The following is a 12,701-nucleotide window of genomic DNA, read 5'->3' on the forward strand; positions in this document are numbered from 1 at the left end:
ACAAGCTCCATGCAGATAGCACCCCAGGTCCAGCATTGAGCCCAGAGCCCCAGAGCTGCAATGCAGAGTTGCTAACCACTGTGCCAACGTGTCACCTGCATGCATGAAGCTTTTTTTTAACTGTAATTAAGGAACTCTGGCATAGTGCTTCTGTATTACGGCATGAAATTTTTCTCTGAGAAATATGAATTTTATTCCATGCTGGAGATAATGCAAAGAGCACCTAACATTGCCATTTATCACAGCTTACCAAATGAGGATATTTCTTAAGATTTTAGTGCAATTTACCTGTTTGTTTTCATCCCTTCAGGTTATTTTTATTCACTCACAGAAGAATGGCAATAACTGGTGATGATATTACATTGGACAAAGTAGTGCCTATTACTGAAGATTTTGTCATTGAAGAAGGTATGTTGTTCTTTTCAGAAAGTGCGTGTATTTTTATTGCTTTTGGTTCACTTAACGTGGGCAGTCTTCCGTGTGGTCATTAGGTAAGTACAGGAGTTAGTGAATTTTGTTCCATTTTCTATATAATTGCTCGTACAACTTGTATTGGAATAACAAGTTATAAAAATAACAAATATCAAAGACATTGTGCAGATTTATTATAGTACACTAATACTATGCAAATATGTAAAGATTATATTGTGTCTCTGTCAACAATTTATTCTATTATTGAACTGAAGAAAGAAAAACAGCCTGCACTGCTAAGACAATAGAATGGAAAATCGTAATGGATCTGAGCTGTACTGCACTCCCAATTTAAAACATGGCAATGTCCTTGCTTCAGTAACGGATACTGACAGAGAGCATTACTCTAGCTCTGGTGTGCCAAAATACCTGATGCTGACATCAAATCCAGCTTACACTCAGTGGTATTGACCTTGGAGTGAAATCTACTCTTCTCCACATTTTTATGAAACAGTTTCCATTTTTCTAATGCAGAAAAAGATACTTCTAAAGATCCATCCACCCAACCAACTTTTTTTTAACTGCTTTATCCAGTATAGGGTCACAGAAGACATTGGAGCCTATCACAGCAAGTAACAGGAGCAAGGCAGGATACACCCTGGACAGGACACCAGTCCATCTCAGGGCACACACCTGCACTGCCACAAACACAGACACTCACACCAGGGCCAGTTTTCCCAGAAGCCAATACAAATAACAACCCACTAAATCAACTAACCCATAGGCAAAATGACTTTGTATAATTCTGTTTTCTTGAACTCACTGTGGGATCTAACTTTTAAACTGGCAAAACAACTTACAAACTGTGGCCTTAGCAATGTGTTGGTACTGTATATAGACATCTAGTCGTGAGCTGCTTCCATATTTAAAGGTACACGAGTGTTGAGTGTTTCTGTTTTTCATCTTTACAGTGACTTCTCCGGATGAACTGGCCATAGTTGGTGAGTTATCAACACTGGTGTTTTTTAAGAACTTTGTGACTCGTACAAAGCAGTGGGCTCTCACATTCTGTCTGTTGTTTCCTCTTATTTAAACATTTAGACGTGCATGCTTTGAGCCTCTCGGTTAAAGGAGTTTGGAAACTGTTTTAGGCTCAGTTCTGACCATCTTCTCCACCCTCCCTAAGGCTCAGACACCACAGTAAGGGTTACGCTACCAGGACTGGAGCTGAGGCTGAGGCTGCTCTTTGGCTCCCATTCTCGGTTGTTTTTATACGAAGTGGACAAGGCCTGCCAAGGTAGGCCCTCCTTTTACTCTTTTCTTTTAAGGTGGTCTCTAATGTCAGTGGACAAAGGGCTTATGGGGTGCGGGACTCAGCTCGCTTGCGTATTTGTGTACAGTACGTGTGCTCATTCAGGAACTCATTCACTGCAAGGCAATATGTTTACCATATTCAGATTAGCTGTCTTGCTGATTTTCATCTGCAGTCCTGAGGCAGGTTATGATCGCTGCTATAATCCCTCAGTTCTCCCATAAAAAAAGCCAGCCTGACAAAAGCACAGTCAGGGAAAGATGGAGAGTAGTAATACTGTGCTTAGTAAAATGGTGGCAAATTAGTAAGAATAACTGATGGGAAGGGTATTTGTGCCAATACCAAACACTGAAGGATGAAAGAAGAACAGAGGCCATGGTTTCAGCAACTTTGTGACCTAAGCTTTGTATTAAGGCCTTTTTAAAGGTGACCTGATCAGGCATTGTTCCACCTGGACCTCGTTGGGTAAAAGTGCACCTAACAAGCCTTCATGTGATTGGCAAGTCGCAATGCCTCACTGCACAAGCTGTTTTGCTGGTCAGGGGGCTTAAAACAAATCCACAACTTTTTGTGAAAGTAAATAAGCTATATCTATAGTATTCTCATTCCAGTTGCATTTCTTTTTTTCATCAGTATATATGCTTTATTTCATTTATTGAATTGGAGAAAACTGCATTTGTGTGCTCACAAACTAGGAAACTAGGCTATATTTTAAGTTGTTTTTTTATATATTATTTACAATGCAAAGAAAAATTCAATTAACGTAATTTAATATTTATTTAACAGAATAAATGGAACCTGTTGGGGGACATTCTTTACACATCAGAATGGAATTTTATAGGAAGGGCAAATGGTTACCTTGGTGTTTGCTCCCTGTTCTTTAAACAAGAATTTTCATTGCAAAGTGGCGTTTCATTTTTAATGTTTCTAATATTTCAGAGTATGATTCGGGTACTGTGTTATTTCTATCAAACTGGAGTGTCTGAACTGTGAGCATTATGTATTAAAGTAAAAGCAGACACTCACTCAGGTAAATTAATTATATAATAACAGCAGTATTCAGAAAAAAAAAACACTTTTCCTGAGGTACTTCATGCCCTTTGAACTGTATAAAACATCTATTGGGTATTCTATGAACAATAAACGTTAACTATTGCAGGTCAGCAAAGATAACAAGAAACAACTGTGTAACAACTACATGAAAGAGTTGAAGGGCATACTTATTGCTTGTACTGTTTGTTACTCCTCTTATAAACACCCTAATCTTCTGGACCCAGAACAACCATATTGATTCATAACTGAAGGAATGAGGAAACAGCTTGTTTGAATTCTTGCAAATTGTCTCATTTACTCATGTCAAGTACCTGCTTAACAAGTTATACTGTATGTTCATTTACAGCTCACACCACATAGTGTAAAGTGTTGTATACATATCAGAAAACTGGTGAAACATCATATATATTGAAATATATTATGAAATATGGATATAGTAAATTACCTGTAACAGTTCTTTGGTGGAATGGCATTTATTACTAAATCCACTATTATATACAGTAATGGAAACTATGCTTAAGATCTTGGCTGGGAACACAACACATGTTCAGTTTTAAACTTCTGGTCTGAATCAAGCTGACAACCCATTTTGGTGCAAAATATAGTTTTTTTACTGGTGCAACGGAGGTTTATTGGTGAGGAGACCACAGCAGTCAAACTGCAGTGAAACTGAAGAGAACGGACCAGAGAGGAAAGAGGAGAGAGAGGGGGTGGAGTTTTGATTGAAGCTCTTTCTGTTAGCTGCTGAAATACTTTGTAGAACACAGAAAATTTACAGTTTACAGTTATGTTCTTTATAGTAGAGCTTCAGCTTATGGTTTTAGCTCCGATGTAGCTTATGTTTTCTTACCATTTGTTGGTGGAATAAGCTTGAGGAATCTGCTGCTGAGAAGAGCACAAAGAGGGGGTTGTATCAACAATGTGTTATTTATGACATTGGTACACTATTTTAGACAGTGGTGTACAACTGCACAACTCCTTAAGAAGGTTCCAAGGTAAAGCCTTAAGGTTTTCTTCAACATTTCCTCGATGGTATTCCTAATGGACTCCCACAACAAGGATATTGCTTCAGAAAGTGTGAGCAACAAGACGAATATCAAAAATGCACAGGGTAAGGTTAAGACTTGAACGGCAGGCATTCGTCATTGTGGTCAGCTTGAAAAGGCAGGCCACTTTTTAAATGTGGTTTTGCTACTTAGTATTCAAAACAACATATCTACTAGTAAGGGGAAGTCAATGCTGAGTTTTAAAGTTATGAGCTGGCATTTTTGCAGTATACTGAGTATGAGTGTGTATGTGTGCTTAGGTTGTATAAAAGCATAGAGATTGATTACAGCTGTTCTGATATGGCTTCAGAACAGCTGGAGAGCAGGACAATGATCAACATGGTTAAAAGGCGATTTGTTCTGAAGGTTTTTTTTTAAATAAAGGGAACTAAAAAATAATAACATGAAGAGCATAAAAAGGTTACAAGCAAAAGTAGATTTGACTGGTAGCACCAAATATTTCTTCTAATGATCTTTTGAAAAATCAAAGGCAATGAATAATTAATTCAAAATACATATTTTTTTTAAAGTACATGTATCCTTTTTATTATCGACTAGACATCAACATGTAGTGTACTCAGGAAAATTAAATGTACCAGACGTTTACCATGGTGCTGCTAGTGTGTATCGACACAACCATTGCCCAATCTTCTGTGAGGCCTGTATCCTTCACTTTCATTTAGTGTTTCTCAAGAAAATATTACAGTAGTCAGTAGTGCAATAGCTGCATTTTGTAAACTAGTACGCAGAGGAAAGTATAACAGTTTTTTTTCAAAGGCATACCTAATGCATATTATTTTATATATCATATAAAACTAGGTACATTTATTATTTTTATTATTATTATTATTATTATTATTATTATTATTATTATTATTATTATTATTGTCAGGTGTCCAAATTGTTTAGTATTCTTATTCCTCTGTGTTTGTGTTTGTTTTATTAGGTTTATGTTGTCTACACTGTATAGCCAGATAGAATTCTGATGTAGATAGTAGGATTTAACAGAGGTCAATATAGGGAGGTTTCCTTCGTGAGCAGAGGATGTGTGTCAATGTGTACAATGCATTAGATGTGTGTCAATGTGTGTACATAATGTACATAACAATGTTACCTATTTAATTCTGCTGTTCACAGAAGAAAAAAAACTGCTTCTGAGAATTGCTTTTCTTTTCCTCCAAAAAAGTTTGTAAGCAGTCATCCACAGAGACTCCTAAATCCCAGTTTGTGTGGCTGTCAAAATACTGCAGATCATCTAAGACTGACAATCCTCCCGGAAAGGAACAGGCTATCCAGACCTCAGCACAAAAAGGAATTAATTTCTCTAAAATTGGACCAGTGAAGAAATCAGGCAAGTAGAATGCTTGTTTTATTATCTGTAAATAATCCTTTACTTACAGTAACTACAGACCTTGGAGTACTTCAGTCTCAAGGAGCTATTAATCACAAACAGAATTTATGCATATTTTAATATAAAGAGCCTTTATTAGGTATGTGCTTTTGTAGTTATTGATCTCAACACTCATGTTTGCCAAGCTCTTGCCTATAAGCACTGAAGATACTGTATTTGTTAATTGTTTGGACATCAGAATGTCTTCTGGGTGTGTGGAATTCATGAGGCAGGCGTTAAATGATAGAAAATATCACAAGAGGCGTGTGGAATTCCACTTTGAGCATCTCAACAACAGTTCATTATGATAAACCATGATTTTTTGTATTTCTTTTATTTTGTAGCATTATGTGTGTTAGCATCTGACTTCAGATGTTTCAGCCTCCTACTGCTGTATGTTTTCTGCTTGTAAATGATGAATTTACAGTATACAGTTTATACTTTAAACTGCAGTTTCCAGAGCTTAGTAAACCTAAAAAGGTTCATATTCTTATACATATTCAGCTGGTACCTGTTTAATGAAAGAAAGCTATTTTCCAGATCACTGTATTAAGACGTCAAACAGACTTTTAATATTTTTTATTTGGAATACATACAATATTGTATTCTATCTCTGTGATGAGCTGTAACAGCTAATTCTTCTTCATATACAGTGCAAATATGTACTGTATTTTCACATTAGAGAGACAGTCCCACTCACACCACTTCCAGCAGTAACCTTTCACAAGAAGTCTGCCAACCAGGTACTGATCAGGCTCACACCTGCTTAGCTTCAGTGGGCAGACAGTTGTGAGCTGTAGAGTGATATACTGTAGCTACTGGCAATAAACTTATAAACTTGAGGACTAAATAACCGTACATGCAGTGCAGTTTGACCATGTTCTGCATTTATAACATTATTGAATATCTTTGGAGATGATGCCAATAGCTTTATGTCCGAGACTGCCTTTTATTGGTATTATTGCGTGTGCTATGGATCAGGAAGACGGAAAGGACCAGCAGAATACATTAAGATCCAGAAGGGTGAGGCAGGTTAAAATACCCACAAAACAGGCGTTGAAAAGTAGCTGATGCAGACTGGGGTTTATAAGAGAAGCCGCAGAAATGATCGGATGACACGCACACACTGAGCACAGACTCTCGCCTGTGCACCGGGTTGCCATAGGTAAGGGAACGCGTTCTCGTGGGGAGTTCATCATGCATCCCGAGCCGGGGTTTGATTGGTCTGGTCTGTTTGAGCTTCATTTAGTCGCGCAACAAGAGAAAGAAAAAAAAAATCTTTGCATACGAGGAAATGGTCTTCGGAGCTTTACGTATAATGCAAGTGAGGGAGCTGGGCAATGTCTCATGCGATCAAGCAATCTGGTAAATAACCATTATGCTTTATTTGTTAGTTGACTTGTTGGTTTCACGGATTGTTTTTGAACAGCGTGCCTAGGGGAAAGTTCACTCTTGTCTGCACACCCTTTGGTCGTCGTAGGTGAGTAAAAAAGGTGCTGTAGTACGCCGCAGGAGACTGTAAATATAGGTGTTTCGTTTTCATATATGGCATTAATTTGTTTCAAGAGCGCTTTCAGAATTCACTCAGCATTTTCTGCTCTTGACACTGTTAACTGCTTACCTGCCTCTTAAGGGAATGATAGAAATATGAAGTTTTTCACGTTGCTGTGTACAGTACAGTACAGTCCAGTCCAGTCAGTGCAAGCTGTTTTGATATAAAATACCTAAGAGCATTAGAAAGGTGACAAAGGAGAACAGACGCATCTGGCCACTAGACTCTTTCGGTTTTTGTTTTTAATAGCTAATTGATCCGAGGAAGTCATCCAGCTGTTCAACAACAGGGCAGGATAGCATGTTCCAGATCCCCCACAACCTTTTGAGTTACGAACTGTCTGCTTGTGTCTTTTCGGCCTTTTGTGTCTATTTTGATTTCGAAGAAGTTTAAAATGTTGACTGTAAGGTCTTTTAGCATTTTGAAGACTTATTTTTCCTTCCCCTGTAGTCTCTGTTCTTTTAGCCTGTCAGAAGAGAACCTTCAGATTCTACCTATGCTAGTTTGCTTTCAAATGTTAGTATTTGAATACCGTACAATTATCTTACCTGTTGGTAAATTATGTTGCTATGGTCTTACTTTGGTAAAGTACAAGATAGTAGATATAACTTCGTCCTTGTACATCAGATTTAATCAGCATCCCTTGCTTTACTGTGATATTTATAATTAATATTTAATTCCTCAGGAATTCTTTAATTATATCACGGTCCACCATGGAGTTCTGAAAATCGGCTGTTTAGGAATAACTTATTTTTTCCCTTTTATCTTACAATTAGTCTTGCAGAGACAAGTAATACATCATTGCATTTCTCCTGCCAGAAAACCTGACACTATATCATACGCAAGATACAGATTAATTATGTTGTCTTCTACTGTAAAGTGCCTCACTGGGCTGAGTCAGCCCAGAAACTGCAAGTCAGCAGGTAATCTGTATTACAAAGTGTCTGGAGAAGTGTTTCAGAACCAGCTTAACTATTCTGATTGGGCTATCTGTTATACACAAAAAAAATTCAATTGACCTTGATTTAATATTTTCATCTCCTGTAAGATGAACATACACTGTATACAGTACAGTACATAAAAAGGTGAAGTCCATTCCAGAGCCACTTTTTTTTTATAACATCATTTTATTAACCCTTTACAATTTCTTGCATTAGGGATGATCTTTTCACAGACCCCAGCTTGCTGTCCATGAGACACACAGACAGGGAGAGAGCCTGGGGTCAGAGCGCAGGGTCAGCCATTGTACAGCACCTCTGGAGCAGCTGGGGTTCAGGGCCTTGCTCAGGGGCCCAACGGAGTAGGATTCCTCTGCCGGCTGCGGGATTTGAACCAGCAACCTTCTAGCCACAGGCACAGATCCTTAGCCACAGAGCCACCGCATCGCCCCTTCCAGAGCCATAGCATCTCAATGGGCCAGACCTCATCCTGGTTTCTATAGCGATAAATGGACTGAGGAGCACATGACTCCACCCCTGGATGGGACGCTGGTCCATGGCGGGTATCACCCCACAGCAATGCTGATCCCCACTCTCACAGCTGGGAGGACTTAACGGTGTTATAGTACCTCTCTCAAAGCACACCAGCTGTGTCTGCAGTGGGGACTTGAACCCATAACCTGTCAGTTAGGCGTCCAATGCCTTACCCTGTGCACTGCACCACCCCCATACAGTACATATATTCATATATATTTAAATACGGATGTAAATACCCATTTACCTATTGTCACAGTGCCAATAAACAAATAAAAGAGAGTGCCACAATTGTCCTTAAGCTTGGCCTCGAGTAACTGAAGCATAAAGTCATCCACTAAACTGGCAATCTAATTGAGAAGAACTCCTAGTGCAATAATATTTTTGGTATAACAAAAAGGCTGATAATTACAGAGACTTTTTTAATTAAAAAACAATATAAATAGGTCCATTTCTGGCTTTTCGGTTTTACAGCAGGAACATAGTTTTATTCTTTTCTACTTTTCTTTTCACGGAGAATCGGTATCTTTGTTTCCGGAAAAGTTACCACCCGACTGCACTGAAAAGATGGGCTGAATAACTTTTCCGGTTGGAAGTTGGGGTAAAAAGAATAAGTGCCCGTTCTAATCATTTTTGTTCGTAAGAAGAACGGTCATCTTTGGCTTGAACATACTGTAGCAGCGGTATAAAATCTGAAGCAGATTATCAGAAGTGTTAGTGGGGTTTTTTTTGGTTTAGAAAGGGGTGGGGATCCATAGAGAGCTAGACTGGTCATGATGATCTTTTGGATTTAATCTACAGGTTTTAAGTGACATATTCTGAAGTTCAAGGGGAAAAAAAATTCTGAGCTTCCTTAAACCAGTCTTCTCACTGGTATTAATAGAGTATCTTTTCAGCCCATCTACATGGGACTGTAAATTTAAATTTAAATACTTTAAATTGCAGCGATTTGTAGAAGTGGTCCAGCTTGTGTATATCAGCATGAAGCCCACATGATGTCTCTGCAGTTGCCTTAATTAAAGTCAGTGTGACTCCCACATGCAAAGATGTTCAACAAAAATGAAACATCTGTACCAATGAACTAAAGTACAAAGTGGTGTGGTTTTTACATTTGTGCTAAAGACCTGTGGCCTGCACCTGAGCTTTGGAAACTGGATTAAAAAAAACTTAGTCAGGTACTGTATATTGTGTTTTACTGATGAAAGTGCTTGCTTCTTAACAACGTACCAAACCGTTGATTTTGACACAGCTAATGTTTTGGCTATGTCTCTGATTGATTTATTCTGATTTTTCAGCCTCACGATGGCCCGCTTTAATGGCATTAACACTTCCTTGGTCCTCATGTTGAGAGACAACAGCAACAGACTCCAGATGTAAATGCCACTTCTAGAATCAACTCTAGACCTTTTGTTAGCTCCCTTGTGCATGAACTAATGATGCAGCAACAACTGGCGATAAAGGGCTGTGATCCGTATATGGTTCACCCAATATAGACGTAAATACCCCCTGATTAAAGCTGACTATTGCACTTTAACCTCACAGTCATTGTTTTATTTCAAATCCAATGTGCTGGAGTACAGAGCCACAACAACAAAAATTGTGTCACTGTCCAAATACTTATGGACTGCACTGTATAAACCTTTAAGGAGGTGAAAAACTATTTTTACTCTGCTGGGGAGTGAGTTTGTATTCTTTGCATTGTACTATTACAGAATTGTGCTGCAACCAGTCCACTGATATTTGGTCATTAGTAGATTTAATTCAGTTTAGCAATTCATGTTCTGGCTGTGTGAAAGGGTCCTGCTCAGCTGTGTGTGTCATATTAGCATCAGTCTCACAGTGATTAAGTTCTCAGCTATCTGTTTAGGGTCACTATGTACAGTATTATATAATTGTACAGCTGACCTTTCTATGGAAACAATAATGGGAAAAAAATAAGGAATAATATTTTTCTGTTAAGCAGCTTTCACTATATTAATACCAGTGGTGCAACAATTTAATAAGGGCTTTCATGCTTCTGCAGTGTCTCTTCTGTAACAAATTCTTTATCATAGAAGGCAAGTTTAAAGTTAGATGAAACTAACACTTAGAGGAAGTGGTTTTCAAAAAGAGCTCACATGTACTTACTGATTAATATCTAAATATAATATTCAATTTTCTTTTTCTATTTATAGCAAAAGGAGACAAACTATATATTTACTGTGAATTCTCAGATGTTAGCTGTTTTTCCATCTTCAGTTTTGGGAACTACTGTATTGTGCAGGTAGTTTAACACCTACATGTTTTGAAAGTAAAACATAGCTTTCTTTTAAATGGAGGAACAATTCCTACTGGAATTACTGGTTAATCAGATAGGTTGAAAATCCTTTTTCCCTAAATAATACACTATGGAAACAAATGTAAAAGCAACAGGGTAGAGCTGTTTAGCTGCTGAATGGGGCAGCATTCTTAAGCAGGAAAAAGGAAAAACGTTTATTTACAGTGTAACAGTAAAGGGAGAAAACATGTTCAGCAAGAATTCTTTACCCCTTTTTTTCTCTAAATATGAAGACCTAGTGATACATTGTCAAGCAGAAGTTTCCCTTTATAAGCAATGAACAATGCATCTCATTTCCTTTGTAGAGAACAGGAATTTAGGTCTCCACCTAAACATTCAAGGTCAGTATAATAATAAGTAATAATATTTTCCCTGCTAATATTTCACTCTTATTTTCTTTCTCAGTGCATCCAGTTCTAAATCAAATTTTTATTGGTTTTCTGCTCCTTCAATTCTACTAAAAAAAAAATTACTTAATTAGATATCATAAACGGTAAAAAAGAAGAATTTAATTTAAGTGCTAAAAAGTTTTGTTTTAATTTTGTATATCTTTAAATTCTCCAGGAGATGGTTAAGTAAGATTTAGTATTAAAACAGGAGATTGAAACCTCTCCACAGTGTATTTCCACTGATTTAAGAGCCATCTTTCATTTATTGCGCTCTTAGCACTTGGACATTGTGAAAAAATATTGTCATTAATGAGGAGATGTACTGTGGAATATTTCACTGTTATAAATGCCTATGTTTTGTATGTCATCTCATTCCATTTCTGTGCACAAGGCAATTATACAATAGTTAATTAAGCTAATTAAAAGCATTCACAGTATGCTAATTTCTGTTTCATACATATTCAGTAGGCCGATATACTGCAGTCCTCAAAATCGTGTTATATGTGTGCCCATATTTATACAGCCTGCAGTGTCTGTATGCATATATGTGTGCATTACATCTATGCACATATTACAAAACTATATGTACTTGTTTTTTAATTTATAAGCCTCTGGTTGAGTTAACCCAGTTGTAAGGCAGAGAAGCATCAGGGCCTCTTCGGAATGTGGATTGGTGAGACAAGGTGCCCAACTCTTTCTCCTGCATTGGGCAGACTAACGTTGGTAATGAACCTACCACCACATCCTAGGGGGACATGAGGAAACTGGAGTTCCTGAGAAAACAGGCTTTACAGAGAGAGGCAGGCACCCCACCTTATAAACCAAAGCCAGGACTGTACAGCTGTTTCAATTAACACCTGATTTACACACTAAAAAAGGCAATTTGACCCCAAGAAATGGCACCTATCTTATCTTATTAAACAATGGGGTTTTATTTGATGGGTCGAAGGGTTTCTTTTCATTCGTAGATTCCTACATCTTCTCTGTTTATCAGTGCTAACTGTTCAAAATGTATTGAATAATGATTCTTCCTAGTTTCCTAGTGAGTGGTCCTGAAAATTCTACATGGATTCCCTCAGGATGTGTTGGAAATTCCTGTTGTCTGCTTTGTATATTACAGTATATATACAGGATTTAACTGAAACAAAATTGCATTTTCTCGTTTTTCAAAATCTCGGTTGAGGATTAAGTAATGAGTCTAAGATCCATGTCAGCACTTTTGCTTCTCGTGCCCAGCGAAGCTGCTGAATCCCAAGGAACAAACCCCTAGAAAAACAGAAGATTATTACAGCCTGCAGTCTTGCACTAGAAGAGATTTGAACTTCATACTGTGATAAAAGACAATATCAGAAGCTTCTTACAGAAGTTAATGGGATGCTTCTGAGGTGAATCACAGTAAACAGAGCTTATACCTGAACTTTTAGAGGTGGAGTAAAGTGAATGATTTTTTTTTACCTTGAATTACAGTACTCTGAACTCAAACACCAAGTGAGTGTTTATTGATTATACATAGTGTCAAAAGAAAACAACCCCCACCACCTTGAAATTCACTGTCTATCTTGTTTTGAACTTAAAAGGGTTTCTCTACAAGATAACTGCAGAAACCTGTTCTGCTATCCTCATTTTTTAATGCAATTTCCTTTTTCGATAATCTTTTAATAAAAACGGTAAAGAAATTAATGTTCATTGAGTGTTTAATTTGTGTATACTGTATATGTTTCTAGTATTACTTATTTCCTTCATTTCATTCCTAACTTTG

General features: G+C 37.5%; 1 protein-coding gene across 3 annotated transcripts in view; it reads left to right on the forward strand.

The window, feature by feature from the left end:
• Positions 1-12,701, forward strand: part of inpp5b (inositol polyphosphate-5-phosphatase B) — a 31,314-nt gene that overhangs the window by 1,220 nt on the left and 17,393 nt on the right. Inside the window, exons 3-6 of one of the 3 annotated variants that reach the window (XM_015348803.2) lie at positions 311-408; positions 1,383-1,412; positions 1,598-1,708; positions 5,009-5,173. In XM_015348803.2, the coding sequence (XP_015204289.2) occupies positions 311-408; positions 1,383-1,412; positions 1,598-1,708; positions 5,009-5,173 (404 nt within the window). Of the gene's footprint in view, positions 1-310; positions 409-1,382; positions 1,413-1,597; positions 1,709-3,538; positions 3,888-5,008; positions 5,174-6,427; positions 6,578-12,701 lie in introns of those variants that run through there. The other 2 variants (XM_015348804.2, XM_015348805.2) reach the window with 2 other exon arrangements.

This window comes from Lepisosteus oculatus, chromosome 11 (assembly GCF_040954835.1).
Source record: "Lepisosteus oculatus isolate fLepOcu1 chromosome 11, fLepOcu1.hap2, whole genome shotgun sequence".
NCBI lineage: Eukaryota > Metazoa > Chordata > Actinopteri > Semionotiformes > Lepisosteidae > Lepisosteus > Lepisosteus oculatus.